Raw genomic sequence first — 18,748 nt, 5'->3', positions numbered from 1 at the left:
GGGAGTCTCCTCCGTCCTCGCCCTTGTATTTTAGTTAACAGGCACGCAGAGGCGTCCACCATGGGAGCCGGGGGCGGAGGAGGGCAGAGCAGCCGGCCCGTGGGGTTTCTGGTGTAACCGGCCCGGGAACCTCTCCCGCGGCCCCACCCGCGCGGCGAGCCGGTTCTGCTGACGGGTCTACGCCTGCGGAGGGAGGTGAGCACGGCTCGCCCTCCTGAGTGCCTCAGTGGAAGGCGGGGGGCGGGGTGAGGCGATGCTTCTCCCGACTCTGACCTTGGCCGCCCCTGTCCGCACCCTCGTGGGCCGAATGCTCCGTGCCCGGGTTGGATCCCGGAACAAAGGCAAGCAGGCCGCCCCACTCACACCTTAGACGGGAGCTTAGGGTCCAAACAGCAGTCAGGGGCCCAGGGGAAGGAAGTGGGTGAGGCCACAGTCACACCCTGAGAAAATCTTGAACTGTCCTGGTTTCTTGTCCTCTCCCCACCAAAGAGCCCCCAAACCCTTAAGTCACCCCATCAGATGTAACAGGCTGGGAAAGTGTGATGGGAAAGAGAAAGAGGGGACAGTGGCCAGGCCCTAGTGATTTTAGAAGTTTTTGGTTAGATTTAGTCTTTTTTTTTTCTAAGAGAATTATTGAGAAAAAATTCACTTACCATACAGTTCACCCACCTAAGACATACCAGTCAATGGTATTTAGTGTGTATTCACAGTTGTGCAACCGTCACCACAGTGAATTTTAGAACATGGTCTTCATCTTCCACCCCCGAAAGAAACCCCACTGAAACCCCATTAGTCATTCTTAAATCTCCACCACCCAGTCCTAGGCAACCACTCATCTGCTCTTTGTTTCTGTTCTGGACTTTCCTATAAATGGGATCATACAATGTCTTAATACATCTGGCTGCTCTAACAAAATATCACAGACTGGGTAACTTCTAAACTGCAGAAATGTGTTTCTCACAGTTCTGGAGGCCGGAAGTCCAAGTCCAGCAAGGTCAGACGACAGTTCTCTTCCTCTGGCAGACTGCTTATTGTACCCTTACATGGCAGAAGGAGTTTTTTCTGGTCTCTTTTATAAGGGCACTAATCCCACTCATGTGGGGGTCTTTCTTCATGACCTCATCACTGCCCAAAGCCACCACCTCTTAACCCATCATATTGGGCATCAGGGTTTCAACATACAAATGTTTAGGAGGACACAAACATAGCATATAGAATGTGGACCTTTCTGACTAGCTGCTTTCACTTGACAAAATATTTTCAAGGTTCATCAACATTGTAGCATGTATCAGTACTTCAGTCCTTTTAATGGCTGAAAAATATTCAGTTCGATAAGCGTTTTGTTTATTCTTTCATCAGTTGATGATCATTTGAATTGCTTCAAACTTTTGGCTTGAGTAGTAATACTGCTGTGCACATGTGTATATATGTTTCTGTTGGGCATGTTTTCATTTCTCTTGGGTAAAAGCTAGGAATGGAATTGCTGGGTCAAATGGTAACTCTATATTTACTTTTTTGAGGAACTGGCAGACGGTGTTTTAAAGTGACTGTACCGCAGAATTCCCTGGTGGTCCATTGGTTAGAACACACTTCCACACTGGTGTGGGGTGTGAGCTTTCTGTTTCTACATATCCTTACCCAACACTTGTTATTATCTGACTTTTTTATGATAGCCATTCTAGTACTCTTGCCTGGAGAATCCCATGGACGGAGGAGCCTGGTGGGCTGCAGTCCATGGGGTCACTGAGGGTCGGGCATGACTGAGCGGCTTCACTTTCACTTTTTACTTTCATGCACTGGAGAAGGAAATGGCAACCCACTCCAGTATTCTTGCCTGGAGAATCCCAGGGACAGAGGAGCCTAGTGGGCTGCCATCTATGGGGTCACATAGAGTTGGACACGACTGAAGTGACTTAGCAGCAGCAGCAGCAGCAGTGGGTCTACCTTAAAAATTTTTTGTTTTGATATATAGTTCACATAACATAAAAGTCACCATTTTATTTATTTATCTTTTTAATTTATTGATTTTAATTGGAGGCTAATTACTTTACAATATTGTAGTGGTTTTTGCCATACATTGACATGAATCAGCCATGGGTGTAAAAGTCACCATTTTAACAAATACAGTTCATTGTTTTTCAGTATGTTCATTGTATTATACAAGCATCAGCACTAATTCTAGAGCATTCCATCACTCCAGAAAAAAGCCCTATACAATTTAGCAGTTACTCCTAATCTCCACTGGTGGCTCAGATCATAAAGAATCCACCTGTCAATGCAGGAGACAAAAGAGACTTGGGTTTGATTCCTGAATTGGGAAGATCCCCTAGAGGAAGGCATGGTAACCCGCTCCAGTATTTTTGCCTGGAGAATCCCATGGACAGAGGAGCTTGGCGAGCTACAGTCCATGGGGTTGCTAAGAGTAGGACACGACTGAAGCAGCTGAGCACACAGCACACCCAGCCTCCGGGTCCCTGGCAATCAGTAATCTATCTTCTGTCTCAATAGTGTATAGAGTACATTGTTAGTCGCTCAGTCATGTCTGACTCTTTACTTTCTCTCTGTATGGATTTTCCAATTCTGGACATTTCATATAAATGGAATTATATATAACATGTGATCTTTGGTGACTGGCTTCTTTCACTTAGTGTTATGCTTCCAAGAGTCATCTATGTTGTAGCATCTATCAGTGCTCCATTCCTTTCTGTTCCTGGATAATATCATGTTCTGTGGGCCTAGCGCTTTTAAAGCAATTTATGTCTTTTTGTTTCCTTCCCGTTTCCTGCTCAAACAGGTATGCAGTGGTCTGAGGATATATGACACTTTCTAGGGTTTATAGCAAATCTATTACTATTACTGAGATATGTTTGAATTATTTAGTGAAGGCTAAATAATTAATTTTGACTTATTTTTATTATTTTTTATTTTTATTTTATTTTATTTACAATATTGTATTGGTTTTGCCATATATCAACATGAATTTTAACTCATGTAACAGATGTGATCCATTCCATAGGTAAATTTGCCAAGTTGAGAATACAATTTTACCTTACAGCAATATTTTTTTTTAAGAGGAAAAGAAAGTAATTTACAGTGTTGCTTAAGAAATTTGTTGTTCTTTTTCACCTGTAGCATACCTTACAGTTATCAATGCTTTTTGAGGGGAAGAGTATTTTATTTGTATAAAAACTGAGGCTACATTTGGAGACATTCATTTTATAGGGTTTGAAATATACAATTAATTAAGATAACAGGTGACTAAGTTGAATTATATATATTTACAAGTTGATAATTAGTCATGTAAAAGAACAGAAGGAAGGAAAGAAAGGGATTTATTTTAAATTAATTTCAGTTAGAATGAACAATGAAATTCAGAAGACTCAAGTTTTATACTAACATGTCAAATTATCTAGCTAGTTTTCTTATTGATTAATTAAAGTAAAATTTTTTCTTTTTATTAGCTCATGTCTAACCAGTATTTACATGACATTGTGAAGATGTTTTATTTAAGATTTATGGCATTTGTGATGGTGCACTGTGGCACCTTTATATCACCAGGGTCTCCAAGTTCATCCCAGCAGGGGAGCAAGCACAGGAGAATCCTGCAGCAGGAATTTGAGCCATCTCTCATTATTCATGGCAGCTATGTATGTTCTATACACTCACCATGGACATTGAGCTAGTGAATACTGAGCCATTGGTACTACAGGAAATACAGACTTAGGTTCCTCTGAACCTCTGGTTATATTTTCATCAATATGTAGCCTTTTTAAAATCCATTCTGACAAACTCTGCTTTTATTAATCTATTTTGCCACACTGTGCAGTGTGTGGGATCTTAGTTTCCCAACCAGGCATTGAGCCCGTGCCCCTGCATTGGGAGTATGGAGTCTTAACCACAGGACTGCCAGGGAAGTCCCTAATATATGCTGTTAATTTATTAACACTGAACTCACAAAAAACAGCACTGTAACTTATGCATTCTTGAAGTTTCTGTGTCTTCTCCAAAAGGCACATCCCATCCTTCTTTTCTCTTAGGAGCACTTATAGCACTTCAGCACTATGCCTGAGAGGCATTTAAAAGAGCAAAATCACCAACAAAAAGCACAAAAATGTGAAAAATGTGCCACTAAATAAACTATGAGAAGGACAATGTATGAGACCTGTAAGTAGAAAACAGAGCTTAGCCTTGTTCGACTTTATCTGGGAATGTGTCTTTGGTGGCTTGGTTTTTTCCACCACTCTACGCATATACACGTCCACCCATGAGCCAGAAAGTGATGTATTGATGCGAGGGTTACAAAGATATATCAGCAAGTAGGTGAATTTGCAAGTATGGAATCTAGGAATCATGAGGATTGACTGTAAGTGCTTCCTGCACTTCCATCCATATTTCATGGACCAAAGCACGTCATCAGGCCTTAACTGACTTTGGGAGGGTGTGAAAGGGCAATCCCACCGTGTTGTCAAAGGAGAATTCAAATATATGAGAGAAGTACTAATGCCAATTGCTGATGTCTTTTGGTCATGGATTATTCCATCCTTGAAGCAGACTTTATTTCCCAGAGACAGTTGCCACATTGTCTCTCATCCAACATGCTGTTCCTATAACGTGACTTTGTTGCACCTGCCATGAGAGAATGAGGCCTCTGCTCCTATTCCTTGAAACTGGGCAGACTGTGTGACTTCTGAGGCCTGGTCATTAAAAACTTCCACCGAGTTCTAGGGCTACCCGCGCTTAGAAATCCAACAACCCTGCTGGAGGGAAGCCCAGGCAGTTCCAAGGAAAGCTACGTGTAGGTTCCTAGCTGAGGTCCTGACTGACAGCTGGCGACAACCACCACACGTGAGTGACCAGGGGTTCCGACAGCGCCAGCTCCTTGTCCTCCAGACAGCCTCCCTTCTTCCATGCTGAGGCCCCAGAGGTCACAGAGCAGACACAGGCAGTACCTACAGAATCTGTGAGCATAAAAAAAATGGCTGCTTTTTAAAATGCCGTTCTGTTTGAGGTGGTTTATTTCAGGAATAATAGCTAAAAGAGTAATTTATATGTCGTCTACGAATGGTGCTGTAGTGGGTGTTGGTGGGGTTTAGAAACGTATAGAATTTTGCCCTTTGTTGCTGTTGTTGTTCAGTCACTAAGTCGAGTCCAGCTATCTGCGACCCCATGGACTGCAGCGCGCCAGGCTTCCCTGTCCTTCACTATCTCCTGGAGTTTGCTCAGATTCATGTCCATTGAGTCAGTGATGCTGTCCAACCATATCATCTTCTGTTGCTCTCTCCTGCCCTTGATCTTTCCCAGCATCAGGGTCTTTTCCAGTGAGTAGGCTCTTCACATCAGGTGGCCAAAGTATTGGAGCTTCAGCTTCAGCATCAGTCTTTCCAATGAATACTCAGGGTTGATTTCCTTTAGGAATGAGTGGTTTGATCTCCTTCCTGTCCAAGTGACTCTTAATAGTTTCATCCAGCACCACAATTCGAAAACATCAATTCTTCAGTGCTCAGCCTTTTTTATTTTACATTCAAGTCATTGTTTACTCAGAGGCCATTCTTGTACTCACAATGTAATTAAATATTTGGTCTTTTTATAGTTACTACAGTCTCAAATATAACTATAAAATGGATAGCAACTTGGTATTCTAATGGAAAATGTAATCTTTTCTTTTGCTTGGTTTCTCCTTTAGTTTGGGTAAGAATTTTAATAGTCATCCATTATTTAGACACAAAGCAACCCATGAAGCCCTGTTTACACTTGGTGCCTGACACATAATTGCTTGATAAATGTTGAATGAATGCCAATCTGAATTTATCAGACACTGATTGTGATTGAGTGTCTTTAGAAGCACCTGTGAACCACCTTTCTCATGGACCACAGAAAATGAAGAGACATTTATTGAATGTGGGGTTAAGGATAAGAAAGCTAAGGTCTAAAGCTGGGAATGTCTTTAAAAGTAAAACATCAATTCTAATCAATATGAGGCTGATATAACTTCTGAGACTGCAGTGAGTGTTTTTAAAAAACATAGAGGGATATCCACACTGATGTTAACAGGTTCATGACGTGAAGTAAAAGTGGAAACCAAATATACCACAACTAGGTAACTCACGGGAGAAGGCAATGGTATTTCCTCTGAAAAAATTTCAGATTTCTCTGGTTTCCTTGCCTAGAGTTGGCTTCCTTTGATCTGGGACAGCCTTCCTCCCAGGGCTGCATTATAACTGTGATGGGCCCAAAGCACTTTTGCTTTGGTGGGTCCCTTCCTCTGTAGAAAAATACAAACATTTGTATTTTATGTCTCTGTTGTTATAAAGATGAATATAATTTTTGATGCCCCCCCAAATTAACTTTTTAAATTCTGGTTTTAAAAGAAATTAAAATATTTTCATGGGCCCCTAAAAATGATGTGAGCTCTGGGCATTTAGCCTGGTAAGGCTGATGGCTGAGTAGGTTCTGATATCTTAGTTTCCCTACAAGAGAGTGAGAATGTCTGATATCGTATATGGGAAGATAAATAGAGAAAGGTACTAATACTTACTCTGCCCTTATGGTGGATGTGTGTTTTAACATCGGATCTTTTTATTAACAACTCTCTGAGGCAGGGCTTATTAGTGTGATAAAGGAGTAAATAATGAATAATTTAGAACCAAGAAGATTCAATGCTTAAAGTGAGAATTTGTAACTTTTGCCTCGCCTTGTTCAGAATCCAGATAGAGAGGATGAATGCTAATGCTGGCCTTTCAAAACATCCAACTATGTGTATTGTCTGAATATGGGGGGAGGAATTGGAGAAGGAGAAGCTTTATTTTAACTCTGTACGGCAAAGTCCTGCATTGCACTGAGAACATGGTGGGACTTAGGATGCCTTATTCTAATATCAGAGTACAGTGATCTCAGTTCCTTCACCAGGGACTGATTTGGTCTTTGGGACCACATGGTTTCTGAGATGAAGTTGTTGGTCTCATCTTTCCTCTTCTATATGTAAAACTTTCCCTCTCACCCCGTCTGACTTCTTTCAAGATTTTTCCTTTATTTTTGGTTTTCTGTGGTTTGAATTCGAAATGCCCAGGTGTAGGGGTATTTTTTGTTTGTTTTCCTGTTTGATGCTCTCTGAGTTTCCCGGATCTGTGATTGACATTAATTTAGGGAAATTTGTTGTCATTGTTGCTTCTAATATTTCTTTTCGCTTCCTGGTATTCCCATTATACCTATGTAACACCTTTTCAGTTCGGTTCAGTCACTCAGTCATGTCCGACTCCTTGCGACCCCATGAACTGCAGCACACCAGGCTTCCCTGTCCATCACCCACTCCTGGAGTTTACTCAAATTCATGTCCATCGAGTCGGTGATGCCATCCAACCATCTCATCCTCTGTCGTCCCCTTTTCCTCCCGCCTTCAATCTTTCCCAGCATCAGGGTCTTTTATGTAGTAGGAAATGGCAACCCACTCCAGTATTCTTGCCTGGAAAACTCCATGAACAGAGGAGCCTGGTGGGCTACAGTCCATGGGGTTGCAAAGAGTCGGAGATGACTGAGCATGCACACACCATCACCTTTTACAGTCGTCTCACGACTCTTGTATATATTTTTTTTTTTCCAGTTTTTTGTTTCTCTTTGCTTTTCCCTTTTGAAATTTCCTATTAATATTTCCTTAGATTCCTTCCTCAACTGTGTCCAGTCTACTGATAAGCTCATCAAAAGCATTCTTCATTTCTGTGACAGTGTTTTTGGTTTCTAGCACTTCTTTTTGGTTCCTTCATAGAATTTCAGTCTCTCTGCAGACATTGCCCTTCTGTTCTTGTTGTCTGTGTTTTCCATTAGAGCTCTTTGCATATTAATCATATTTATTTTACATTCCTGGCCTGATAATTCCAACAACATTCCTGCCATCTCTGGATCTGTTTCTGATGCTTGCTCTGTTAATTCAAATTGTGTTTTGTGCCTTTTAGTATACAATTCTTTCTTGAAGGGTAAACTCGATGTCCTAGGCAAAGAGAACTGCAGTAAATAGGCCTTTAATTACGTGGTGGTTGGTGGTTAGATGTGGGGGAAGGGAAAATGTTTTATAGTTTTATGATTAGGTCCCAGTCTTTAAGTGAGCCTGTGCCACTGGGCTGTGAACTTCATAAGTGCTTCTCTGTTGCTTTTTCCTTTTCTCCCCTTTATTAGAATAAGCTAGTTGGGTGTTTGCCCACTCTGCAGTGTGAGACTAGAATCAGCTGGGCCTGCAGATTCCCCGCCCCCTCCCAGGTGAGTTAGGTTCTGATAAAACCCAAGCAGGTTAGGCCCTGGAGAAGTAGTTCTCCTGAGGGCAGGCTTTGTTACAAAGAACAGAACGTGGTGGCGGATTTCGGGATGGTTCCTCTTTCTCTCCTTCTGCTGGAAGCACAATAAGGTTTTTTTCTCAGAACTCCACTGTGAGAATCTGGTAGGGCTCCTAGAGGCAAAATTCACGGAGTGTGGGTCCCTCTGGAGTGTTTAGTTCTCAGGTTTGCCTACTCTGAGCCTCTGGCAGTCCTTCAGTTGCAGTTCGGTTTTCCCCAGCTCTGGCCCCGTTTCCTGAGGAGGTTTCTATGTGTGGGCTTCTGCTGAAGGTAAGTTGTGATTTTCTGTATCCATCTCTCTCGAGTGTGGGGCCAATGGTTTGCTCTATGACCACAGTTCGCTGAATTTAAGAGGAGCTGTTGATTTTTCAGTTTCTTGGGCTTTTTGTTGTTGTTATGATGGAGAAATGACTTTCAAGCTCCTTTCATGCCAGACCAGAAACTGGACTCCTTTTCTTTTGTAGAAAATGATGCCTTAGTGATATTTTCTGATCCAATGTAGAATTTAGTGAAAATGTCTACATTCTGGTCACTGTTACTATTATACTACCTCTTAAAAAAAAAAAAAACAAAAAAAACTACTTATTTGGCCATGCAGGGTCTTAGTGCAGCCTTGAGGGTTTTTAGTTGTGGTATGTGGGATCTAGTTCCCTGACCTGGGAGAGAACCCAGGCCTCCTGCATTGGAAACGTGGAATCTTAACCACTGGGCTGCCAGGGAAGTCGCCTCCCTCCCATTCTTAATCTTTTCTGGCTACAGTTATTGCTTCTCCAAATACTTTTTAGCTGTTAAAATCTAGTTCTTTCATCCCTGGTTTTTTATAAATTCCACTCTGTGGCTTGGAGTGCTAACAGCTAGTACTACCCGTGTATGCCAGTTGTGTCAACATTTAAAAAAGGATGCACTGTTTACATGATTGTTTCTAATATTCTGTTTGCAAATCCTGCTTTGTGAGTTGAATTGGTAGCAGATGCACATTATGCTGCGGAGAAGGCAATGGCACCCCACTCCAGTACTCTTGCCTGGAAAATCCCATGGATGGAGGGGCCTGGTGGGCTGCAGTCCATGGGGTCGCCAAAGTTGGACACGACTGAGCGACTTCACTTTGCCTTTTCACTTTCATGCATTGGAGAAGGAAATGGCAACCCACTCCAGTGTTCTTGCCTGGAGAATCCCAGGGACGGGGAAGCCTAGTGGGCTGCCGTCTATGGGGTCGCACAGAGTCAGACACGACTGAAGTGCCTTAGCAACAGCACATTACGCTGATGGCTTCAGGGAAGTATTTACAGAGAATGTTGGGTTATAAATGATGGCTCAAAGCTAGATTTACACACTTATTTTCTCTAAACATGGTACCTTACACCTGGATAGAAGCTCACCTGTATTTTGTATCCACTCACATTACCTAGAAAATGACTTGCCTTTGTATTAGAATCTCTGGCTCTATTTCTGTTTAATTGGTCTATATGGGTCCTGATACCAGTATTTCTAAAAATTCCTTGAGTAATTCTACCATGCACTAGGGTTGAAGTCTACTGGTGTGTAGCAAGTGTCAGCAAACCTTTTCAGAACTGGGCAGTAAGTATTTGGGGCTTTGAAGATCAAATAGTCTCTGCTGTAACTACTTGACTCTTGATGTAGGAAGAGCCATAGACAAGTGGGAATGGCTGGGTTCCAATTTTATTTCCAGCCACTAAAATTCTAATTCATATAGCTTTCATGTGTCATGAAATATCCTTTTTTTTTTTTTGAACTATTGAAAAATGTAAAAATCAGTCTGTCTCACAGGATGTACCATAACAGGTTGCTTAAATGGTGTGTGGTGGGAAAGGTATTCTCTGATGAAAATATAGTGGAATTCGGCCTGGGGGCTGTAGTTTATTTTCTTACAGCTTGATTTGGTTCCACAAAAGAAAATGTTTCCTTTATCACTGGTAAAGTCTTCAATGAGTCCTAGCATTGACTACTTATTTTAAGTAAGTCTACCAAAACACAAACACATTTATTGTTTGCTTATTTTGGGCTGTGCTGGGTCTTGGCTTTTCTCTACTTGCAGCGAGCGGGGGCTGCTCTCCAGTCATGATGCGTGGGATTCTCACTGTGGCGGCGTCTCTTGTGGTGGCTCCATTGTGGCGGAGCACTGCCTCTGAGTTACTCGGGCTTCAGTAGTTGCAGCACATGGGCTCAGAAGTTGTGGCGCTCAGTCTCAGTTGTTCTGCAGCATGTGAGATCTTCCCAGACCAGGGATTGAATCTGTGTCTCCTGCATTGGCAGGCTGATTCTTTACCACTGAGCCACTAGGGAAACCCTATCAGAATATTTTAAAACATGACAATGCATTTCCATATTGGCCTTTGAAACTGTGGTATTTGGGATGCTTTTGTCTACAAATACCAAGCGTGGCTTAAATGGTTAGTGGTGGGAAAGGTATACTCTGATGAAAATATAGACATTTGCAGGGTTATTAGGCAGCATGACAATCATCAACCCAGGTATTGTCCATCTTTCTACTCTACTATCCTCAATACTAGTCCTGGCCAATGTCTTGCTTCTGGTTGCAAGGAACAGCCCTGCTGCTACTGCTAAGTCGCTTCAGTCATGTCCGACTCTGTGTGACCCCATAGACGGCAGCCCACCAGGCTCCTCCGTCCCTGGGATTCTCCAGGCAAGAACACTACAGTGGGTTGCCATTTCCTTCTCCAATGCAGGAAAGTGAAAAGTGAAAGTGAAGTTGCTCAGTCGTATCCGACTCATAGCCACCCCATGGACTACAGCCTACTAGGCTCCTCCGTCCATGGGATTTTCCAGGCAGGAGTACTGGAGTGGGGTGCCATTGCCTTCTCCAAGGAACAGCCCTAGGTACCGCATACAGACATGTAACATCCAGCAGAGAGGAAGAGTGTTTCCTTCCATGCATTTTTTTTAATGTGAGGCAGTCTTTTTTTAGAGCAAGCCTCTCCTCCTGTGTACATTTCCCCCATCAGCCCCAAAGACCAAATCAGTCCCTGGCCAAGGAATTGAGATCACTATGATTAACTCTCATTGTGTATCCACTGGTGTGGGCAGGGGGAAGGGAAATCTGTCTGCCTCTCACAGGCGGTCCTAGGATTTCAGAACCAAATCAGGGTCTGTTAGCAAAGGAAAAGGAAGAAATGGCAGTTGGGAAATCAACAGAGTCTCACAGAGAACTAGATTCTTAGGATTAAAAAAAGAAGGCTGTCTGCTGAGCTTCTCATTGCCATTTGTTTATTTACTTCCCTTAAAGACCATTAGAGAATTGTTTAGTACAATTTTCCTGAAATAAATTTTATTGATTTTTCACTCAGATTATATTTTGCTTAAGTCTTGAAAGAAGTTGCTAGTATTTCTATCAGATTACATTTGAAAAGTAACGCAGTGTACTTTGTTATTTTTCTACAACTCTACCATGTTGTGTATCTAGTATAAAAATGTTCATGTAAAAATTTTGAAGAGTCATCATTTTTTGTTCATTTTTGAACCATCAGAAGGTTGTTTAGTTTATACTATGAAAACAAAAAAGTTTTACCCCTGAAATTACAGCACTGAATATAAATTTAAGGACCTTGTGTGCCACCTTGCCACCCCCATGGGTATCCGGATACAGCCCCCAAGTGTAAATGACTCACCTCTACCTCCCCATTTGAAAATCACAGAGGGAGATTTGTATCCATTCCAAATTCAGCTATGTCCATCTTATTTTGAGCCCTGACCCCCAGTCTGGAGTGGGCACTGAAATTCCACATTTGCAGTTTTCTTGGGAGACCAGCTGGCACTATGAAAGGTGCTCTGACCCAGGTCAGAGAGGCTTCTGGTCCCAGCTCTGCCTCTTAGGAGGTATTTAACCTCTCTCAGCTCTAGTTTTGACATCTGCAAAGCAAGAGCTTGAACAATGTGATTTATAAGACCCCATTAGAGCTTATCTGTGTTTCTCTTTAAGATTTTGACCTTTCCTTGTACACATTGCTACATTTAAAATGGATAACCAACAAAGACCTACTGTATAGCAAAAATGAAAAATAAAACAATCCTTCAATCCTATATAAGGGAATAAAAAAGATTTGACTTTTCCTTTCCAATGTTAAACTGATTTCTACTCTTAATACTGCTTGATGAACATACATTGTTACCGGGTCCCCCCAAGATAATGTGTGGGAACAGCCATCTTTTGTCCTGCCACGGCACAGTTAGAGACAGCCCCTGATATTCTAGTGTGAGACAGTCCCACATAACCAAGCCAAATCTAGGAAGCAAGTCAAAAGGTAAACAGAGCGATGCTACTCACGAGAGAATTTTGTAGCACTTTATTTTTTTTTTAGCTAAAATGCTTGCAAATGTCAGTTCTTTCCTCATTAATATTTAAATATATTTCACCATTATTTACAACAGCCTTGAAAATACACTGGGTCCACTGACCCCTGCAGCTCTAGAGCTGTTTTTTTCTCTCCTTCTAGAACTCTCCAAGCCTCTTCACACAGAAGTGAAACAATGAGGCCCTGGACAACTTGTGTAGAAAGAAAAGTTTTATTTGGTGGTCGAAGTAGTTATCTTTGGCTTATCAACATTTTTCTGTTTTCTTTCTCTATAGAGTTCTTATGTTCCCTAGTAATTCTTTTTTCCCCTCAACTCATATTAGAACTTTTTGTTTTTCTCAGGGGTATATGTTATAGAAGAGCCCAGTCATTGTTAGAACAACGTGGGGAAAGTTTCCCCTAAGGAACTTAAAAATAAGTTAACAAGATTGACATTTGTTGAGCTCCACCCCCATCCCCAACCCATTCATCCCGGTGTCCACCAGTGACTAACAGCTTCTTAGGTCCAGAGGCCCTTGTCCCCCTGCCCAAGTGGGCTGTTTGAAGGGTGGAGGGCCATGCTCTGTATGGTTTTCAGGAGCAGTTTATATTTGCTTATCTAGCCCAGGTGAACCCACTCCACACTGAATGCCCGCGTCCAGAGCCTGTTCCCCAGGAGCATCCTTGGTGGCCTCCTCATAGGAGGGCGGTGAACACACCTTGGAGAGAAGGGCAGCCTCTGGGGGCAGTGGGGAGTAAGGGGAGGTCTGCTCGCTGCTCCAGGGTAAGCCGGGCAGGAAGTCGGTCATCTCCCCCGCAGGCGGGTGCTCTGGGAGGTCCAGGACAGAAACCTGGCCCTGGGGCCGAGGGGTCTGACAGTGGCGATACAGGAAGAGCAGTAGAAAGGCCAGGAAGAGCAGGACGGTGGCTGGAAGAAGGATGAACAGGAAGGGCTCCACATCCTCCCGGGTGGAACTTCTCTTCTGGGTGCCCTGGCGTTGGGGAACGGAATAGAGTTAGAAGATGGGGAAAGAAGACCCCTGGAGTTCTAAGGTTGGCCTCTGTCTTCATTTCGTATTCTACCATCATTTGGGCTTCCCTCATAGCTCAGCTGGTAAAGAATCTGCCTGCAATGCTGGAGACCGGGGTTTGATTCCTGGGTTGGGAAGATCCCCTGGAGAGGGGAAAGGCTACCCACTCCAGTATTCTGGCCTGGAGAATTCCATGGACTGTATGGTCCATGGGGTGGCAAAGAGTTGGACACAACTGAGTGACTTTCACTTTCACCATCATTTATTCACTCTAAAAATCACTCTAATCATTCATTTATGGCAATGAATTAAAGTGTACTTATAAAGTATGAATTCAGAATGTCAAAAGTACATGAGGATACCCTACAATATATCCACTGAAGTAAAAATATTAGAATAAGGTTTAGTTGGTAGGTCCATCACACATTCATTGAATGAGAACTCTTACTATTTATGTACTTTATTTAGAATTAGACCAATAATGTTTTATGCTGCACAAGGGTCATTTGGAACTTCTTTGATTCTGGAGTAAAATCTGACATTGTTACATGCTCCTATGACATATAAATAACATTTGAAATCTGATTGGATAGCCAATGCTTATGATGATTGAGATTGTGAAATTCCTTCAGTTTGTTTTTGCAATATTTGTAGGATAAATATAGAAATTTGGAACTCAAGAAAAAGAATTACAGGTAAATTTTTGAATAACCTAAAAGGTATTGATTTGATAGTATCAGCTTATAAGAATAATGATGATTCTTGGTGGAGTAAACAATATAATAGGCACAGAATGATACTCCAACAGCAAGGTATGAAAAAAGAAGTCCTGTTCCAAATTGCATAGACATCTCTTTACATAAAGCTGCTAAGAAATAAGTATTAAAATGCTTCTGCATTCACAATGCATGTGAATGTTAGTATTTACTACTACAGAGGGAAAGAAAACAGTGTAAAACCTTATAATTGTGTTTAAAAAAACAACATACTAAGATCTACTGATTTAAAATAAAGCTTACACTAGTAGAATTATGAGAGCTGGGTTTTTTGCCTTGATTTTGGTGAAAAGAACAAATGTTTTGCTGGCCTTAATGTTTAAGAGACTGATTTATCTAGTGTTTGTTGTTGTTATCTTTAATTCCTAAAGAATTTACAACTATGGATGCTATTTTGACTTGAAATTAGATGGTCTATTTAATATTTACCCTGTTAGATATTTTGTTTTGGTAAGATATGAGTTATGATATTTTAGCTTAAAATCCTTACAATTTTTTAAGTTTTTTTTGAGCAGCAGAGCGTCATCTTTGGGCTTTGACAGCTGTGGTCTTGAATTCCGATATGACCTTCTGATACCTGTGTGACCATGGACTATTCACTTACCCGCTCTGATTCTAGTTTTTCTTCAGTATGAAATGAGAGTAAAATCATCTTTTTTTGGAAGGTTGGCTTGAGAATATAATGAATCAACGAACTATGAATTTGTTCAGTTTTCTCACACATAATCTAGTTTATCAGAACTCTTAAAATCTGTTAGGATAAAACAAGGACTTTGATTATATAAGTTTAAGAATAGATGAACTCAAAAATAAATTTACTACAACTATTAAAACAAGTTGGACTCAAAAAGCAATTTAAACTATGTTTATTTTCTCCCATTAGATAAATCATTTACAATGTTAAAGCTATTATCTCTTAATACTTAATCACTCTTCAACCTTGATAACCACGGACCATTTTATATAACTGATTTTTCTTCTTTCTCCTTCAATAAATGTGGATAAGTTTCTGAACCGTTGTGGGCATCAAATTTTAAACACTGTTATACCCTCTAAGTTCCATATGCATTGAATATGAAGATACTTAATATTCTATTTAAAAGTTTTTATGTAATCCTCTTACTTTATACCACTAATGGTATTAGTTGCAAAAAAATTGAGAAAGATGCTACTGTCTCCTTCTGGAATCAGTACTTCCATTGGGTGAGTTATCTTGTCCAGATATCGATACTTATACAGCAGATTAGGACAATTTCTTGAGATAAAGAACTTTTTTTTCCCCCCCTAATTAAGAGACCATGGAGCTATAGAACAAATTTATGATGGTATCTTTGTTTTTTAAATGATTCATAGTATATTGGTTCAAATTGTTTTGTTTTGTTTTTTTTAATGCAGAAAGAATGTCTTTAGTCAAATATTCTAAATGGTTCATTACTCTCAAGGTGGCTTTTTAATATTTCTCAAGGACTTTGCACTACAGGGATTACTTCAAAGAAAAAGGCAATAGAAAGTGTAACTGCTGAAGGATATATCATATATGTGTATAATTTATTTCTGTAAAAATTGGTTTTAGAGAACTTAAATACCAATCTCAACCCTCAACTTTCTAGAAAACAAGAAAATAGGTTTCTTTCCCTCTTTCTTGTGGGACAGTGGTATCACTCACTTTCCTGTTGACCATAAAATTAATTCTGAGTTTTTAGGTTTCTATAAATATTTTTCCTTAACGAACCCTCAGATTGGGACCCCCTTTGGGCACTTCCCAGATAAAGCAAAGCAGCTGCTGCATTTCTTGGAGGCAAAACCTCTTTAAGTCTTTGCTGCCCCTCCTGAAGTAAGATCCCTGGCTTCTTAGAAACAGTTGGAGGGCCAACCGGAATCTCTTTCTTTTTTTGTTATTGTTTTTTAAATGTAGACATTGCTTACTGAGCAAAAATGCAACCTTGTCATACCCAGACAAGAATTTGCTGACTTCTGCCTTCAGGTGTTCTTTTATATATTTGTTATCTCAGGTGTTTTCAGAATATTCTGTGACAAGTTTTACTTGAATTTATCATTGTCAAAAGAATCCAGCTTTCAAGTTACCTCCTTACACCAGGTCAAGTCAGTGGATTCATATTTTTGTCACACCTGTAATGTAAAATGTTGCCACTAAGTTTTCCTAACAATATAGGTGATGTTGGTTTTAAAGCTAACAAGGATATTTTGGGGGAAGAAAAGGCATAAGTTGTAGGTACAGACCTGCAGCTGAGTTTCCAGAAGAGGGAGGCTGGGTTCGCTGGTTAACCACTCGTATGTTCCCCGGCCGGCGTGGCCAAACTTCCCCCAGCTGCTGCCCAGCAGTGCCCGCATGCTTTTACCCGACTGGTGCCCTGGTTCCCCTTCCACCTCGCTGCCCAGATCTCAACAGTGCTGCTGCTTCTTGGCCCACATCCAGCTTGGGTGTGTTCGGCTGATGGCTCTTGGTAAATTTGTTCTCTGATGAGGATCAACAAGGGAAAAGAAACCAACCAGAGAGACCTCTGAGGACTATATTTAAATTCCGTGCCTCTGGGTTTGCTTCTGTGGCCTTCGTCATATAAGCATGGAATCAGATACCAGACACAGAATAGATTTCAGACAGATGTTCTTTGCATTCGTGTTATTAGAGTGCCGCAAATGGTCTCAGTGAGTAAAGAGCTTTTATATTTGATGTAAATAAGACCCTCTCCCTTCCCTTACCACACCTTCTCCAGAGATATAGCTGAGCAAGAAAAACTACCCAACCTGAATTTCCTTTAATTATTTTTGGATTCTGTGGTACAGGGAGAAGCGGGTATTTGGTAGAGAAGCAAGACTCATTAATTACATTTTGGTGAATTATTTAGATGAAAGATGCTAAATGATAAAATTGTACAGAAGCCAGAGAGACAATGGCTCAGATTGTTTGGATGGAATGTTTGCTGTTTTCAGTTTTTTTAAAAAAGTCAAATTACCAGTACCTACATAGTCTTCCTTATGAATTACCTTATGAACTTTATAAAATTATATCAAGCAGTAAGAAACTTTCAATTTGCATATTCACTGAGGTAACTTGGGGATGTTTAATTCTACATATGTATTGAGAACTTAACATTTAAGACATGGCTGTTGGATTCTTCCTTGTAGTAAACTTTAGCTTCAAATATTTACTCAGTATGTTGCAAATCAATATTGCAACTACCAATATTCCTATCCAGGCTTCATTCAAGTGATTGTTATGATGCTGAAGTCATATTTTAAGTGGGATATATTTTTTTTTCTTAATTAAGATTCTTAGCATTTGGCCCATGGTGGTCTACGGATAGGTTTAGGGGAGGGTGGTGAACTTTCTGAACTTTTAGATACATTTAATTTTTGTGGAAAGATCCATAGTTTTCATTACATTTTCAAAGACAGCTGTCCTCCCCAATGCACTTTGGCACTTTGTCAAACTTATTTGTGAGAAGGGTTTTCACTGAGATCCCAGTACGTCAGTCAGTATCCTACTGTGGAACACCTTTGTCATTTCATGCCTTCCTTTCTTACTGTGGAATTAGTTGATTTTGTGCTTTTGGTTGACACATTACCTTGTTCCATGAACGTGTTCCTATTTTAAGTCAATCCTGTGTCCCCACATTGAAACATGAGGAGCACCTAGGAGCACCTAGGGACCACTGCACTATTTCACTTTTTTGCACGACCTTTTCTCCATCTTATCTACTTATTTAAATAGCTTCCTTTCTTGAGAAGCAGATTGGAAATCTGGACCAAATGCATTAAATGTAAATCTGTAATGCTGACCCTCCTCCAGCATTGAATGAACCAGACAAAACTTCCTGCTTTTATTACATTCTGAGGGGACCAAGAAGAACAAATATAATTACATAAATAACATGTACTACATCAAAAGCTGATAAATTCTATGGAGAAAACGCACAGGGAGCACAGTAAATGCTGAAAGTGGGGAGGCATTTTAAAAGTAGACAGTCAGTTAGGATCTCACAGCATAAGTGATGTTTGTATAAAAAGCTGAAGGGTTCAAGGGACTGAGTCATGAAGATTTCAGAAGGAAGAGCATTGCAGACAAAGGGAATAGTCATGCAAAGGCCCTGAGACAGGCACATGCATGGTGAGTTCTCAGAATGGCTGGTAGGTCAGAGTGGCTGGAGCAGTGGGCCAGGAAGAAAGTAGAAGATAGAATACAAGGGTGGGGAGGATACGTGGAAGGTACAGCACAGAGTGCAGGGTTTATAGATCATTTTAGGAATTTCAGCTTTTATTCTGAGTAAGATGGAGAAGCCATGCAGTTT

General features: G+C 40.9%; 1 protein-coding gene across 1 annotated transcript; it reads right to left on the bottom strand.

Moving 5' to 3' along the window:
- Window positions 1-34: 34 nt before the first annotated feature.
- Window positions 35-16,885, bottom strand: SMIM28 (small integral membrane protein 28). Its single transcript, XM_024997178.2, has 4 exons — window positions 16,680-16,885; window positions 13,277-13,623; window positions 274-365; window positions 35-183 (listed from the first exon to the last, which is right to left on the bottom strand). The coding sequence occupies exons 1-4, from the start codon at window positions 16,788-16,790 to the stop codon at window positions 35-37; spliced, it is 699 nt and encodes a 232-aa protein (XP_024852946.2). The 5' UTR covers window positions 16,791-16,885.
- Window positions 16,886-18,748: the final 1,863 nt, after the last annotated feature.

This window comes from Bos taurus, chromosome 9 (assembly GCF_002263795.3).
Source record: "Bos taurus isolate L1 Dominette 01449 registration number 42190680 breed Hereford chromosome 9, ARS-UCD2.0, whole genome shotgun sequence".
In the NCBI taxonomy this organism is placed as follows: domain Eukaryota; kingdom Metazoa; phylum Chordata; class Mammalia; order Artiodactyla; family Bovidae; genus Bos; species Bos taurus.
This window is presented reverse-complemented; position numbering and strand designations above follow the sequence as displayed.

Bases quoted from the DNA above. Each gene is read 5' to 3' on its own strand.
- SMIM28 (XM_024997178.2), bottom strand. From the start codon at position 16,790: ATGCGGGCACTGCTGGGCAGCAGCTGGGGGAAGTTTGGCCACGCCGGC. The intron at 13,624-16,679 runs GTCTGTACCTAC...CCCCAACGCCAG, and splicing joins TTCTGGAAACTCAGCTGCAG to GGCACCCAGAAGAGAAGTTC. The intron at 184-273 runs GTCAGAGTCGGG...CTCCCTCCGCAG, and splicing joins TGCGGACAGGGGCGGCCAAG to GCGTAGACCCGTCAGCAGAA.